Source organism: Lucilia sericata, unplaced genomic scaffold, assembly GCF_015586225.1.
Source record: "Lucilia sericata isolate MDLA Ls3-8-SP2 unplaced genomic scaffold, ASM1558622v1 Contig000457F_arrow, whole genome shotgun sequence".
NCBI classification, from domain to species: domain Eukaryota; kingdom Metazoa; phylum Arthropoda; class Insecta; order Diptera; family Calliphoridae; genus Lucilia; species Lucilia sericata.
In genome coordinates this window covers 61,878-79,544 of record NW_023994472.1, presented here as the reverse complement: position 1 = coordinate 79,544, position 17,667 = coordinate 61,878, and the positions used below count along the sequence as shown (strand labels likewise).

At 28.5% G+C, this 17,667-nt stretch overlaps 2 protein-coding genes across 5 annotated transcripts in view; both read right to left on the bottom strand.

The window, feature by feature from the left end:
* Positions 1 to 2,144: 2,144 nt before the first annotated feature.
* On the bottom strand, positions 2,145 to 12,295 carry LOC119605118 (lipid storage droplets surface-binding protein 2). Of its 4 annotated transcripts, XM_037958073.1 has the most exons (5): positions 11,064 to 11,345; positions 5,623 to 6,060; positions 4,906 to 4,965; positions 3,388 to 3,554; positions 2,511 to 3,240 (listed from the first exon to the last, which is right to left on the bottom strand). In XM_037958073.1, exons 1-5 carry the CDS (start codon positions 11,233 to 11,235, stop codon positions 3,109 to 3,111), a joined length of 969 nt encoding a protein of 322 aa, XP_037814001.1. In that variant the 5' UTR covers positions 11,236 to 11,345; the 3' UTR covers positions 2,511 to 3,108. The 4 variants fall into 4 exon arrangements, with proteins under 4 accessions (XP_037814003.1, XP_037814001.1, XP_037814000.1 ...); XM_037958075.1 differs by lacking the exons at positions 3,388 to 3,554; positions 4,906 to 4,965 and adding an exon at positions 11,960 to 12,295 and having other exon boundaries at positions 2,145 to 3,240; positions 11,064 to 11,900; XM_037958072.1 differs by lacking the exon at positions 3,388 to 3,554 and having other exon boundaries at positions 11,064 to 11,580.
* The window catches only part of LOC119605121 (cytochrome c oxidase copper chaperone), a 35,525-nt gene continuing 29,401 nt past the window's right edge, over positions 11,544 to 17,667 (bottom strand). Inside the window, exons 4-5 of the mRNA XM_037958080.1 lie at positions 12,376 to 12,672; positions 11,544 to 12,300 (exon numbers count right to left, since the gene is read on the bottom strand). The gene's annotated coding sequence lies outside the window, so the exon portion shown is untranslated. The remainder of the gene's footprint in view (positions 12,301 to 12,375; positions 12,673 to 17,667) is intronic.

Here is a 17,667-nt window from a genome sequence, read left to right as displayed (position 1 = left end):
TAAACGAAGCGAAATATTATAATTTATAAATATGCCAAATTTTATTAAAAAATTCATAACAACCATCGAAATACTGATTAAAATCTAAAAATCATTTGAGGACAAAACATTCAGTCTCTGGTTATGTTCATGCAAAATTTGGAAGCATATAACTCGAGAACCGTAGGACGTATTGCGAAGATAGTTACATCAAATGAAAGGTTGGGATTTCAGCTTTTAGGTCGATCTAGTCGTTTTGTAAAAAAATAAATCAAAGTAGTAGAAAATCGCAATTTGAAGTTTACGCCCATTTTTCACTTTAGCATGTGGGCGTGGCAATTTTTGGTTTTTGCAAAATGTTCACCATTTCATTCTATATCTACACACGAAATTTCATCGAATTATCTTTAAGAACAGCCGAGATATTAAGCAAAATCGAAAAGTATCTTTGGCACCACAAAAAGCGAAAAATAAAATTTCAAAAATTTTGTCAAACACCAGGTCACCAGAACCTGGTAGTAGGTGGATTTTCGCACACTAATTTCTTTAACTTGTTATATCTCGGAAACCACTTGAGGTATTTAAGTCAAAGTTTCACCATGTGATAGATTGGAAACTTGGCTACAAGATGGGCAACCTTTGGCCCGCCAGGCATTTCTTAAAACAGGTTAAAATATGACATTTATAATTAAGACGTGTATATCTCACTTCATAATGGACTTAGAAAGTTATTTCATTACATAAACGAAGCGCAATATTCCAATTTATAAATATGCCAAATTTTATAAAAAAAATCATAAAAACCATCGAAATATTGATTAAAATCTAAAAATCTTTTGAGGACAAAACATACAGTCTCTGGTTGTGTTCGACCAAATTTTGAAAGCTTATAACTCGGGAACCGTATGACATAATCCGAAGATAGTTACATCAAATGAAGGGTTGGGATTTCAGCTTTTTAATCAATCTATTCGCTTTGTAAAAACTTAAATAAAAGTTGTCGAAATAGTAAATTTAAGTTTACGCCTATTTTTTTCTGTATATCTCACTTCATAATGGACTTGGAAATTTATATCAGAGCATATACGAAGCGCAATATTCCAATTTATAAATATGTCAACTTTCATTCAAAAATTTTTAAAAGCCATCGAAATATCGATGAAAATCTGAAAATCATTTGAGGACAAAACATACTGTCTCTGGTTATATTCGACCACAATTTGGAAGCTTATAACTCGAGAACCGTATGACGTATTGCGAAGATAGTTACATCAAATGAAAGGTTGGGATTTCAGCTTTTAGGTCGATGTAGTCGTTTTGTAAAAAATTAAATCAAAGTGGTCGAAAATAGTAAATTTAAGTTTACGCCCATTTTTCACTTTAGCATGTGGGCGTGTCAATTTTTGTTTTTTGCAAAATGTTCACCATTTCATTCTATATCTACACACGAAATTTCATCAAATTATCTTTAAGAACACCCGAGATATTAAGCAAAATCAAAAAGTATCTTTGGCACCACAAAAAGCGAAAAATAAAATTTCAAAATTTTTTTCAAACACCAGGTCACCAGAACCTGGTAGTAGGTGGATTTTCGCACACTAATTTCTTTAACTTGATATATCTCGGAAGCCACTTGAGGTATTTAAGTCAAAGTTTCACCATGTGATAGATTGGAAACTTGGCTACAAGATGGGCAACCTTTGGCCCGCCAGGCATTTCTTTAAACAGGTTAAAATATGACATTTATAATTAAGACGTGTATATCTCTCTTTATAATGGACTTAGAAAGTTATATCATAGCATATACGAAGCGCGATATTGCAATTTATAAATATGCCAAATTTCATTCAAAAATTCATAAAAACCGTCGAAACATCGATGAAAATCTAAAAATCATTTGAGGACAAAACATACAGTCACTGGTTATGTTCGTCCAAAATTTGGAAGCTTATAACTCGAGAACCGTAGGACGTATTGCGAAGATAGTTACATCAAATGAAAGGTTGGGATTTAAGCTGCTAAATTATTGTTATTCTTACACTCACGCACAAAAGTAATTAGGAAATATTGGGTTTTAATTTTTTTTGTTCAGTGTTTTTGTTTTATTTCACTTAGAAGTATTATAAATTTATAATAATTGATTATAAAGAATTCATATTTAAATATTTTAAATATACAATAATAATATTAATAATATATATTTATTATTCATCACTAATTTTGATACAGTTTTTGTTATCTTAAGATTTCAGTTTATGCTTAAAGTTCAACTTTGAAGCTTTGATTTCTAATAAGAAAAAACTACATTATTAAAGCTTAATTAAATACACAATAGAAAAATAATTAAATATTGTATGCAAAATGTTAAATTTTGCAGGGAATAAAATGCATAATATGTATGTATGATTTCATATTTTAAGCAAATTTTGTTGGGTTTTTTGTTTTTTAATAAATATATACACTCTAAAAAAATTCTAAATAAAAATTTGCTTAATAAAAATTTCGAAATTTGAAACAGTTGTTTTTTTAAATACACAATTTGTTTGTATAGATACAATAATTAATTCAGTTGTTTTTTTGTTTAATTAATTTTTAACTTAACATCTAATAAATATAAATTGGCGCGTGGTATGTGAACTACGACTAAATTTTAAGCAGGGTTGGGTTGTGCAAAATCTTAGGGATGATACAAGGTAAAGGTGTAAAACTAAAATTTACTGAATAATATATGATTTTGTTGATTACTACTTTACTTGTTCACTTTTTTTAACAATCAACAATTCTTGTTGTTTAGGGGGTTTTATAAATAAATTCAGTTTTTTGTTTTCTTCTTTTTTTTTAACACAAAACAACAATGCAGTTTTGTTAAATTAATAAATGAAACAAAAGAAAAAAAAAAATAAAAATATAAAAACAAAATGAAATAAATTTACTTTTGCGCTGTGGCAGGTTTTGCGTTGTTGGTAGTCCCCGCTGAGGAAGAAGATGATGATGCAGGCGCCGCTGCTGCTGATGTGGAGGAACTATCAGTCAATGATGATTGTTCAACATTTGTACCCATGGAGGAATTAATGAAATTAATATATTGATGCAATTTTAAGGCTGCAATTAAGGAGCTTAAATAGTCGTTTACATTGCCCTTTTGGACTTTGCGGATCTGTCGGGAGACATTTCTATAGACGCGACGGGAAATCTTGTTCTTGAGTCTACCAACGGTCTGGACGGTGTGTAAAACTGGGTCCTCGCTGGCGGGAACTGGCACTAAAATTAAACAACAAAAAGTAAGATAAAATTACAATTAGTAACAGATATTTTCTTTTTAATTTTTCGTTTAAATATTAATAATGATTTGATGGTAATGTTAGTTTAGGTTGTTGTTTGTTGTTGTTGTTGTTTCGGAATCCTTACCATAAACTCATTTATTTGACTATCTATAATATGGATAATTTCGGGATTTCTTCTAACATAATCAACAATTTCTGTTATAATTTTCAGGGACATTGATAGAAATACTGTGGAAGCGGCTACTAGAAATCTAGTATCAAGTTCTAAATCAAGATCTACGCATTCTTCAACTAAAAATTTAAAGAAAATATATTTGTTAGATGTGTAAGAGAAGGCTGGTGGTAAAGTGAGTGCTAAGGTATTAGATTACAATCGAGTGTTATTTGTAGGTTTTAGTTGTATTTTTGTAGGTTGGTTAATTTAATAGGGGGACAAGAAGTGGTAAAGGGAACACATTAGGTGCAGGCTATTATTTTGTAGTGTAACAGAAAACCCAAAACCAGTACATTAAGTTTATTTTATTTAAAAAAAAAATTATAGAAACAATGCATAGATCATGAGATATTAACATTTCATGCTGACAATTATTTAAGTTTAGCAGCTAAAAACTATTATTTTTACAGTAGTTTGTTGGGAATTGTATTCAGAATTTAAACAAGTTTCAATTACATTAAGTTTCTTCAATACACATTTACCTTAATGCCCCTGATCCTACTCTCTCCCACACAATTCGGTTCCCCGGTGTAAATTTTCATTGAGTTAGAGAATTCTATTAAAATCTTATTGCCTTAAGATCAAAATTTTTATAATATGACTCAAAATCTATTTACAATATAAAGAACTATAATGGTTGCAATTTCGTCTAATATTTTCAGCTCAATTACAGATCTAATGACAGTTTTTTTCCTTAAGACTAAACTTTTGAACCTACGAAGCAAAGATCAAAAGTTTAGTCTAAAGAACGTCTCACACTATTATATTTTCTGTCTGAAATTTATCAATAAATGTCTGTCATTATCTAAAGTTATTTGAAAGCTATTTCTCCTTATAATAAGCTTTAAATTCTAAAAGCTAATATAAAAATTTTTTTATATTAGTTTAGAAATATTTTTACTTTTATATAAAATTTTTTTAAAAATTTCTATTTTTCAATAAAGAAATGGAAAATGTTATATAAAAATTTAAACTGAAATAAGTTTATAATGTTGGCAAAATGTTAATAACCCGATGAAGTTAATTTGTTTAAAAATAAATTCCATTATGTTGCAATTAACTTGTTAAAAAGTCCTCTTTAAGATTATTTTATAAATGATTATTTAATAAATCGTAAATAATGAAAGCCAATTCAAAATTTTGTAATTAATTAACCCATTTTTAAAGAGAGAACCGATACTAGCTATAATTGATAAAATTTTCCTTAAATGAGAGTTAAAGCTCACTTTTGAAAGCACAATTATGCGTAGACAAGATTCGGCTTGCTCTCAGTCACTCTCTTAAGAGAGTACATTTTTTTTAAATTATAAATTTTTTTAATCGACTATAAATGGGTTAAAAAAATTAAAAAAGTAATATCGTAAAGCATGCAAATTTCGTAAAATATAACACAAATTAGGAAATTTTTGTTAAATCGAAAACACTTACTGTCATTTTCTACATGTTTGCCATTATGGCCATTTTGCACGACAGCAATTTTTTTATTATCTGAGAATAAAACAATAAATATTAAAAAATTAACAAAAAAAAAAACACATATTTACGATTTATTAAAAATAAAAAATAAAACAAAAAGAAATGCCCTAGTAATTAAGTAAAATTGCAAAATAAACCAAAACAAAAAAAGTATGTCAGAAAAAAAATTGTTTTGAATAAATTTTCAAAATAAATAAGAAAAATACTTGGCAAATGTGGTGCGACGGGCTCGTGTTGAACGCACAAAATGAAAAAAAAAACACAAAGTTCATTGTATTCTATTGAATTGAAACCAGTAAAAATGACGCAAGTATGTTAGAGATAATTTTGCAAAACATATTTAAAAAAAAAAAATGTGTGATAAAAAACACACGTATTAAAATAATTTTTCTTTTAAAACATATAAACAATATTTGTTAGAGAAAAAAACCTTGAAAATTGCAAAAATATAAAAATATTTCATTACTATTAACAAAAGAAATTATAAACACTAATCTTATCATTTTAAATACAAAGAAAAGTTCTGGTTAATTTTAAAAAAATAAAGATAAAACAACAGAAAATTCTACTACTTGACATACATATACAATTTTAAAACTCAACTACTGTAAATACAACAAAAACACTAACAAATCTTTATAATATTTTTTTTTTTTTCAATTTACTTACCATTTTCTTCTTCATCATCAGACTCGGATTTGGGAAAATAATATTCCAATAAACGTTCAGCCAAGGCAGTGGTTGTGTCAACACCATTTACTGCCAAACTACCATATTGTGTGGCCAAGACTTCATTGGCTTTTTGCCAAGCTAAATCTTTCAATGAAGCTGCCTTCTGTTGTCCAGCGGCTTTGAATTTAACCACACGATTAATGGTGGGCTGTACGGCATCGATAACTTTATTTTTGGCTTGAGCATAGATTTCCTGTGGGGTATTCTTAATGATGGGGGCGGTGACTTCCAATTTATCGATACCTTTGACTAATGTTTGATCGACAAATTGAATTTTGTCATCTAAGCGGGAGACAATGGGTGCGGCAGTGGTTACGGCACGTGAAACACAATCTTCGGCAGCATTTAGGGCCCAATTGAAGACACGGTTTTTGCCTGAAATTAAAAAAAGAAGAAAAAAGTTTTGATTAATATAAAAAAATGGAGAAGCAATATATTAGAAAATCATATCAGGATTTACACCAGAGATTGAAAAAGAGTTGTCTTGCGTTCACATCAACCTTAAAACCGATCAGAGAATCTATTTATCACTCTCTGCCTTCTTCACACCAAAGCATTGATTAGTATAAAAACAAGTTAAATAACAGGAGCAATATATTTCTGTATTAAAAATAAAGATCAACCGAATATCAGTAAATTAAATGGGAGCAAATCAAATCAGTTTTTACACCAGAGATAGGCAAAGAGCCGTTTTGCTTTAACATTAACCTTAAAACCGATCAGAGAGCTCATTTGTCATTCTCACACCATAAGCATTAGAGCAAAAGCTCTTAAAAAGCTTTGTGCCGTGAGTATAGAAAAAAGTTTGAAACAAACGTTCAATGGTTATGAGTTTAAACTCTCTCTTGCTCTCACACTAAATCACAAAATCAATCACAGAGTTCATATACTACTCACAGCCGAAGCCTGATTTAGACAAAAAAAAATGAGAGGAAAAACTCATAATACCATTCTCTGCCGATCATTCTTTTATACAAACATTGGTTTTATTTGTTACTCTATAAATAGAGATCAACAGAGTTTGCTTTTGTAAGCATTAGAGCAAAAGCTCTTAAAAGAGCTTTTTGCCGATTACTGTTTTATACAGAAAAGTGAGTCTAGAAAAAAGTTTGAAAGAAACGTTCAATGGTTACGAGTTTAAACCCTCTCTCTTTCTTGCTCTCACACTAAACCAGAAAACCAATCACAGAGTTCATTTAATACTCACAGCCGATGCCTGATTTAGGCCGATCTGGCGATCTTACTTTTATACAAACATTGAGCTTATTTGTTACTCTCTGAATAGCCAGAAGTTTTTTTCACAAGACAAAACAATCTTTTTAATTTATTTAAATAGCTTTCAAGAAATTATTAGACTTTAGACTTATCTATTTTATTATTTTATACAAAATAAAACTATACAAACTGACGTGACGTGATGTGACGCATTAGTTTTTTATGTATGTATTTATCCCCTTTTAAAACAAGAATTTGTTGCTATTCATTAAAATTTATAAATAAAACCAATTGTTATTCAGACATTTCAACAAATAAATTATTAATAAAAGTACAAAGTTCAAAACTAACAAAATTTGCATAAAATTTAAACAAAATATTTATATAAAAAAACAAAAGAAAAATAAATGTTTAAAACACCAAAAATAAAAAAAATTAAAACCATAAAGGAAATTTTAGAATTTTTATATAAAAATCATATTACTGCTTAAAAGCAGGTTTTAAATTAGTTTTAAAACAAATTTTTAATTAATCATTGAACCACTCACTAATTATTAAAAATATTAAATACTTTCGATTTATTTATTTTTTTCGAATATTCAGCTAAAATTTAATTTATAAAGAATATTGCGCATTTTTTCTTAGAATAATAAATAATATATATAAATATGTAAAATTATATATGTATTTGTATATGAGTATTATCAGTTTTAACTACAATTTATTTACTTTTACATTAATAAAAAACTAAATGAGTAAATAAATAAATATTAGCATTTATAAACGGCAAGTGGAATTTTATTCAACAATTTGTAGAATTTTCTACAATTTATTTAATTTATAGACGACTTTAATCTGGTTGGCAAAAACAAAATTTATATAAATAGTTATTTCTAGAATAATTTGTTATTGTATTATAAACAAATTTATCATAAAATATTATATTTAATATATAACTTTCTATTATATTATTTATATTCGTAAAAGTAATTGCGTTTTTTGATAACAGTGAAATATTTTGGTAAAGAGTTGGTATATATGTGTCTGGTAACTGGTTCTAGGTAGTTAATAAAGTAATTAGTTCAAAAAAGATTTTGTCATTTGAGAGAACTAGCTTGCGTACTAGTAAGTGAGTAAGGGGAGAGTGGTAGAGTTTAAATTATAACAACATTTTAAGAATTCTGTTAAATTATTAATGGCTTAAGTAGTTCGTTAGATCATAGTTCAATGGCCTAACTAAAATAACTATTAAACTTACTAACTTCCTAACACTCCGCTTGCCTTAAATCCCAACAAGTTTCTCCTAAGTTGTGTGCAAAAATTCAATTTAGTGTTTAAATATTTGGCTTTAAGTTTTGAATCTATAAAATCTATTTGAAAAGTATAACCTAGTTGATTTTAATAACGTACATTTCTTAACTATTCAGGTGTTTTGCGATAATTTATGGACTTTTGAACTATATTTATAACTACTTTTTATTTGTTTTCGTATTAAGGTTTTATAGATTAAGGTTGACGTGATTTTTGCTTATTTAAAAGTGGGTTTTTTCCCAGCCAATCAAATTTCCAATAAATCTTATCGGGGAAAATAAAATGTTACGTTTAATAACAGAAAAACAAAGAGTTTTTTTTATCACCAAAAACTTCTATTAATATAAATGTTATTAAAGAATATCGCTTTAATGAAATGAAAAAGAAAATAAAGTACAGAATTATAAAGAATTTTATACATATCCGTCCCTCCCATATCCGAAATTGTTTAAAATCATAATCAAATATCTAGTGCTATTTGCCTCTATGTTATGGGACTAAGAGTTAATACTATTGAATTTTATTTATCATTTAAAAAAATTATTAAATGATCTCACTTTTCTACTAACTTGATGACACCACTTGAGGTTTCTATTGCAGGGAATTTCAAAATCAACTGTGAAACAATAAATCCATTAACTAAAATATTTCATTACTCAAACTTATGAAAAATTCAAAAAGTGTCTCTAGATTACTAGATCTTGAAATTTCCTCCCATATATTTACAGTAAAAGCACAAAAGTTTACCTATAAATTTCAATACTTTATTAAAAATTTAACTGCTAATTTCAATTTAACTTTTCACTTAATTAAATAATTGAGCAATTATCGTTTGAAATTATCATTAATAACAAAAAAAAAAAAAAAAACAGAAACTACACCTGTATTTATTTAAATAATTTAAAAACAACAAAAATAATTAGTTATCAACACCCATCCCACTATTACTCCACCCCCTCTCTAACTTCTGCTGTTCACTTCCATTAGAGCAAAATTTTCAAACAATTGCTAAATATAAAATTATTTTTCTCACATAATATTTTATTTTTATTACTTATTACAAACTGTAATTGAAAACAATTAAATTTTTTATTGAAAATTTAAATTACAAAAAAAAAAATATAAAAAGAAAACGTGGAAAAGGTCAGGTTTCAATTAAATATGAAAATAAATTTTTTTTTTATATACAAGCTTTCCTGCTACTCTTCGTACGATGAGGAGGATGACGATGTTGAAATGTTCATTGAAAAATAATTGATTTTAATTTGTGCAGAAATAAAGAAAAACCATAATTGATTTATAGTTCAATAAACCCAATAAACATTTATAAGAGTCGCTTATTGTTAAATGCAAACAATTGAATTGTTATTGTTTTGTCATTTAAAGTCTGGAGGTTGAAAAAAACTTTTTTTTGAAATGATTACAAATTGTATAGCAATTAAAAGGGGAAATATTGTCTCTAAGGGAAATGTGTGTCAATTGTTTTAAAATGAATTTGAGAAAAGAGGACACACCACTTAACTAGTCCCAATGAATAAAAAGGGTGACAAATATCTACAGCTCATATTGTGTTCTTAACAAAAGGTTAAGTTAACTTAGGTTAGTTGAAAGCTTCATCACAGAATATCTATATATAAACCTATATAAACCCTTAGCCCTAGAATCGGTTTTTAATTACTAAAATCCAGTCCTGTAACTAGTTCTCTGATAAGTAAGTCTCTTTGATCAAGGGGGCAATACTTTATAAAAACTAGGTTTAACTAGTTGAAAGATATTTCAGTTTCTTTGCATTTTGTTTATAAAATTATGTTGATTTTTTAAACGAAATCTTTTAGCTCGCTAAACTAGGAAGATATTTTTTTAAAAAATATCTATAATTTTTTTAAAATAAACATAAAATTTGGTTATTTTTAAAAAATATTCTCTTGGCAATTGGCCAAAATTATTGGAGGTCAAATTTGAAATATGTATGTATTTTTTGGCATAAAAACATAAACAAAATAGAAAACGCATTATTTTTCAAAATTTTAAATATGAAAAATGCACAAAACTGGGAAATAAACAAGAAAATAAAACTCAAACAAATTGATCGTCAAAAAAAAATGAGAGATATTTTTTAAAGAATACTTTCGAAATTCATAACAATAACAAAACAATTCTAAAAATAACGGCCAATAAACTAAAAAATATATTCCAAATGTTTTTTATTTCGTTTAGTTCAAACAAAGTTTAATAAAACTCATTTTATCACATCATTTCCCTAACATTAACTCTTGAAGATCATGTTTATCTTACCAAAGTTTAACTAAACCAGTTGGTTAGCTAACATTAGTTTAAACTAATACAAATGAATCACATTTTTGCAAACTAAAACTTATTTAATATTTATCAATAATAATAAAATATTTAAACACAAAATGTTTTTTTTTTGAAAGTAAATATTAAATAAAAGAGAAATTTTGCAAAAGACCTAAATACAGTGTTTAAGAAAATTAAAACTTCGGCTGACAAAGACAACATATAGTCATATAACAAAAAAAAATTGCTAAATATATAAACTTGTTAAATTTAATGACAAAACAACAACTACAATAACAGTTATTAGCATAAAAACCCATAAAAAAAAGAGAGAGAGAAGGAGAATTGAAACTTTAACATTTTTCAAAGAGTTTTTTTTTTGTATATTTTTTTACATAAGTTTGTTGTAAAATATCAAACGGTTTCATTCCAACTCAAGGTTGTTATTGCAAATTTCAATCTTAATAGTTTTCAAGAGTTCAATGAACTTTTTAATTTTTTGAGGTTAAACCTCAAATCAGTTAATTAAGTGAAAATTTTTATTTAAAACCTACCTTTAACTTTGCCATAAACATCTTGAGATTTATCCCAGGCAGCTCCTACCACGGGCAATTGTATAATACGTTCCAAACATTCCAAATGGGGTAAGAGATTTTGTGCATCTTTAGTTTCAACTAAAGCTGAGTTACCATTTCCGGTGGCGTTTTTGTTTTCAACATTTGCCATTTTTTAATGAATTTGTTTTTTTTTTTTTAATATTTTTTAAACAAAATTGTTAATAAGCAACACTTTTAACACTTTTTTATTATTTCTTTTGAAATAAATTTCTTTTGTTTGTTTTTAATAAAAATTTTCAAAATTTTTATTTTATTAAATTTTAATATTTTTCTGTTTTAAATTATTTTAATGAAAAACACTTTCTTTTTAATTTGTTTTAAAAAACACCGTTTTCTTTTATAAAATTTATAATTTTTTTAATTTAATTATTTTTTTTAAATAATTTTAACCGTACAATATTTTATATATTTTTTCTATATCCTCTCTTTAGCGCGTACGTTTAATGTCTGACTTGTTGAGCTATTGGTTCCTCTGATATTATATTGAAAATATCAAGTCACAAAATAAAACAAACTTGTTCGTGGATTATTTTGTTCGTATGATTCGTGGACTCTTTGAGTATATTGTTGGAAAGATACGATTCAATGCGAGATCACACAGAGTTCTTATCGTGGGGAGTAGTGCGATTGTATGTGAGTTTTATGTGCGAGTAGTAGTTTCTCTTAATCTCATTTTGTGTGCAATTGTTTTGTTGTTATTCACTCAGTTTTAAAGTACAAGTATTACTCATTTATTGTTGTGACTGTATATATCAGTGATGAGAGTTTTTTGTACTATTGTAATGATAAAATTTTTTGGTACTATTTGTGGTTTAGTGTTCTATAATTCATACCTATTCAAAAGCACTATTTTGATACTTCCTTCGAGGGAAAGCAGGAAAAGACAAGTAATGATGTAATTGAATTTTTGGAGGTGAGAGTTTTGGGTACTATTGTAATGATAAGATTTTTTGGTACTTTTTGTGGTTTAGCTCGTTGTGTTCTATAATTCATACCTATTCAAAAGCACAATTTTGATACTTCCTTCGAGGGAAAACAGGAGAAGACAAGTAATGATGTAATTGGGTGTTTGGAAACCCAAGACTTTTGCCTTGGATGTGAAATAAACTTATTCCGGTAAATTATTAATGATGATCTCTTCTAAAATTTGTATAATAAAGACCACTCCGTTCATCTGAAAAACAGAGAAATTTGGATGAGTTAAAAATTAAATATTTTTGTAGCTTTTAAAATGCAATAACAGTAGCACCTTAGGATCCATTGTTATAGATCATCTGTCGATCACATTCATAATTCAAACAGGAATATTGATATTGCTTTAGTGGGACTTATCAAAGGTCTACTTGTCTTACTATTTGATCCCACGAATGAATATAAAATTTATATAACATCTCTTGGAAATAAAGTTTCCTATTTAGTCCAAGAGACATGGGCGTAGGTCTCTACGTTAGACTGTTAAATATTCGAAGTGACACATCTCTATTTTGGGTCTGTTAACGTCCCTTTCTGTGAACCAGTAAGAGGCAAAATGGTAAGACAAAATAATCTGAAAAAATAAGATAAGAATGAAATAAGAAAAGAATAGAAATGGAGAAAGAAGTATAACAGCAGAAGCTAAATCTTTACAGTAATAATCAAGGCGTATCGATTATAAAGTGAAGTCATTTCAAAAGTTGTTCATCAAAAAACCAACCAGAATACGTCAGTGATTTCATGGTGATAATAATCAAACCTAATTCGCTCTAAAAGAAAATTAGATAGATCAAGATCAGTAACTCAATTCAGTATCCAGAGTAGGGCAAGGGTTCAGTAGATGAGTTACCGCAACACTTCATCTTTGCATAAACTCTTACGGAAGTCGTTATTTAAAGTCTAATGCAGATAAAAAGAAACTGTCACTGAGTCACAATGCAACATAATCTTTAGCTACCAGAGAGGATCGCCTCAAAACTGGTCTATGTCAAGTACACCCAGCATAGTGCCCATGATGTATTGGCACTATCCCCGTGGTTTTTAAAAGCAGTACGGAAATTGTTGCCTTAGGAGACCTAACATTTTTTGGTATTCCCTAAACAATTGTAATCACATAATCAATGACTTTTACCACCAGCTAAGAGAGGATCGCCTTAAAACTGGTCTACGTCGGGTATACCCAGCAGTGTACGCCTTCTCTCGCCAATACATCGGCAATATCATTGTTCTTACTATCAATCCCCATAGTTTTCCAAGGTTGTACGGAAATTGTTTAAGAGCTTTCATGAAAGCAACTAGGTATATACCAATGCCTTATGAGATCTAAACTTTTTTGATAATCCCTCAATAAGAGGAAGTATTTGGTTTAAAAAAGTATGTACTCCATCAAATTTGTCGCTTTGTGTTATTCAAAAGATTTACATGAGACTATTTGGCTGATCGCCAGTTCCGAAGTTCGGTAATCTGAGGTTTGATTGATATCGAAAAAGTAATATTACATCATAAGGATTCATAAAGAATTTTCGAAAATAGAGACCTTTAAATATAGTCCCTCGAAAAAGCATTTAAATTCAAATTTAAGTTTTGAATTTCGAAAAAAATTTTCGAAAGTTCCAAATTTATAAAAAAGTTAAAGCTGTTACAATAATCTCTAAATCACGGAGATGTGTTTTTAGTTATTTTAGGGCTTTTCTTTAATTCGACTTATAATATTTCCAATTTCAAAAATTCGATTTTTAATTCGTACTACATATTTTTAAAACTAAAAAGTTAAGACCGTATTGGATTGTAAGAAAGCTTTAACTGAATACTCTCCCAGAGGTAAGGTTTACATCATATGGGTACCAGGCCACTCGGGAGTAGTCGGCAACGAAAGGGCGAATGTAATAGTTTTAAAGGGAAGGGAGCTCGATGTAGTTAATCTGACAAACGCAATAAAAGCTGAATTAAAAATAATGGATGAGAGAATCCCATAAAGCCTCTTGGAATAATGAAACGGTGGGTAGAACCACAAAGATTCTATGGGGTGACCGTGTTGAGCGCAAGACGAGAAATCTCCCAAAATGAGCAAGTCTGAGGTTAGTATGATGGTACGTATTCTGAGTGGATACACAGGATTACGTGCACATCTATACAAAATTGGACGTGTGGATTCAGACGAATGTAGAGCATGTGGAGAGGACAGTGAAACTCTGGAGCACTTTCTTTGCCACTGTCAGGCATTCGTCGAAGTTAGGTCCAAGTATCTTGGAAGTGATGTTATTCCGGAAATAACATTCTTAACCAACATTGATTGGAAGATTCTTAGGAATTACGTCCAGGAAACTGAGTTTCTGAACATGGAAAAATAATAATTCAGTGAACATTTTTTTTTAATGAATTGGAGCGCACAACAAGCCAGATAGTGGCCTAGGTGTATTTCTTCGGATTTGATGTAGTATACATCCTCCTATCAACCTAACCTAACCTAAAAAGTTAAAAGATTCTTGTAAAATAAACCTATTATATTTGTATTTATTTTGAATTCCTAAGCAAAATTTTGGTACCTTTACAGCCCGAAAAAAGTACTATTTTTAAATTCCCTGTGGTATTTAAGACACAGCCCCCAACTCTCTCTACTTGTATTGCTGCAGTTTTCATAGTCGCCATTATCAATTTTCCTACGAAATGATAAAAAACAATTATAGCAATTGTCGTATGACATACAATATAATATTTGAAGTGTTGGAAGTATTGGACTCTGTATTCAAAAATTTTCAACATTTCTACATACATAAATCATCATTAGTTTTTTTTTTATATTTATTTTTATTGCCATTTCAACTCGATAATAATTTGTTTGTTTATTTTTCAGGGGTTTTCTCTTTCCAACTCTCTTAGACATTGTCCCCAAGACTCTTTGAATTAATAAATTATAAAAATAAGTGTATTTGTGTTTATGTAAAAATTGCATTTATAAATATTTCGGTGCATTTCATTAGATTTTTTTTTTCATTTTATTAAGTAGACTTTGATACCGGTATTTTTTTTAATGTGTTATTTGTTTTTGTTTATTTTTGAATATTTTTTTCAGCTTTTTTAAGTACATTTTTTTTGTATACATATTATACATATGTACATACTGATGTATACACAAGTAGTTTACTTAGAGTATGTAAAAGAACGTGCTAATTAATCATTGGCAAACAAATTTTATACAATTGTTTTAGTTTATTTTTTTTTTTCTTTACTGTTAAAGGTCAGTTTATTTGCAAAATTAAACAAAAAAAAAAAAAAATAACTAAAAACAAAATATGACTAGTACGTATACAATTAGAATGGGGGAATCTTAAAATAATCGAGTATTAAAAACCACGTGGCATATTCTCAAAAGCTTTACACTTAGGAAAAATGTATTATAAAATGCAATCAAATAAATTTGTTGGGAAATTATTTCCGTTTTAGTTAATAATTGAGATTTTGGTACTATAAAACATTTTAATAATGATTCATTTCTTTTTAACGAAATAACATGATGTTATTGTTCAAAGTCCGAAAAAAAATTCATGAATAACACGTCACACCCGATTATTTTAAATTTGTGACTTTGAACATTTTAATAAACATGAAACGTCATAGTGTATTCTTCTTTTTGAGTGAAAACATAACAATAATTAAATTGCTGTATTTTTTTCATATTTATTTGAGGTCTTCTATTTGGAAATCTTAAAAACTTACGATTTTTTAATTGTAATATTGAGGTCCTAGGTTGTAAACAACGAATAAAGTCTTAATTATATATTCATTCTAGTACTAAGACACGCCCGTCTTCGACTAATATGTAAACAAATTTCACGATGAAGTCCTACGACTTGATTAAGAGAAATAAAGTTTGAAGCATGATTGACAAATTTTATTATTTTTACTGAATCCTGGTCCTTGTTCTAATATCGAATTCCATCATAAACTTTTCAATATTTTTTTATTTCTTATGTTGTTATCGAAAGAAGTCATGAAAATTATCTGAAATCACAATGTGATCTGTTCGGTTGGTTCTCATGGGTAAATCAAAATTCATAAAATTTATCCAATCAGAAAAGGGAAAGTTTCTTCTTTGGGTCAAGTATTCAAATATATGAATGTATACATAGATGAAAACATACAGCTTTTTTTCACCAGCACTCCGGGAATGACACCTACATATTTATGCAGAATATTGTGTTGGTACTCGAGGATAGTGGAGGGAGAGATAGAGGTTGTTGTGTATTTGAAAGTTCGATTTAAATCTAGTTACGTATATTGCAAGTGGCGGGAAAGTCAAGTTTGTACGGCTAAAGTACGCGTTTTCCCTTTAATGCATTGTACGAACCACTAGCCAATTGACTCCAAATGGATGTGTTCTAGAGGATAAACGAGTTTTGCATATACATAAATCTACGAATATCGGGAACAAGTTCCTAATTTTATAGGACAACATTCCATTGCAATATCAATGGAACAATGAAACACACCTCAACAGGTTTTGCTCTTTTGAGCAAACTTGAATAAAACCCTGTATGACCAACTTTGATCCCCTCTAAGTCCGGCAGTTCTTGACCGATAGAGCTGAGAAAACCTCATCCAAATCGGAAGACATCGATTTCAAAAGTTGGATCACTTGACACGAAATTGCACTTATATATTATTGCTGCCTGATTTTGAATTATTAATCTGGAATTATTGAATGAATATTAATGACAAATGCTGCTGTCATTTGCAAAAGAGAATTTATCCTGAACTCGTTTCATGAACTCTCGTTTCACTTGTATAAAGCTATTCCTAAAAAAATTCGCTACCAAAAGCAATTTGTTTTAATGAAAGTACACCATGCTACTCTCTATCAAACGCCTTGAAGATATCTCCACCTCTGAAATACTCATAGGGTTTTTTCAAACTTCATGACAAGATATCTGGAAAACCAGATGTGATAGATAAATTCTGCTCAATTCTTTAGAAAAGTATAAATTTATTTTATTCTACAAGACTTTTCAAACAATAGTTGAAAAAGGTGTCTTGGCTCTTGATCACAGCAACAACAAATTATAATTATTGAGTCGTGCGATCAACACCCAATTTTGAATTGTCACTTGAATCAGAATAAACATTTGGGTTAAACGGTTAAAATGACAAAAACTTTAAAAGGATAATGAATGACCCGATCGGTAAACGGTGGGTAGAAAGATTTATATTTTATGGGGTGACACAAACGAGAAGAGTCCTCAGAATGAATAAGTCCGAAGTTAGTATGAGCGTACGTATTTTAAATGAATTTAAGCCAATTCATTTCATGAATCGGTATATAAGGTATTTTCTTCAACTTTTTTCATTTCAACCTAACCTAACTTTACAAATGAATTATCGGAATTAAAAAAAAAATAATAAAATATTAATTATTCGGCATGATAAAATCTAAAGTTCACTAATTAGTGTAACACTTGTATACATTTGTACATCGTCAATAGCAGTTATACTATTATTAATATTTGTAAAGATCATATAAACAGTTCTAGATTTATTAGCATTTGTTTTTCAGGGAAAATACATTCTTCCA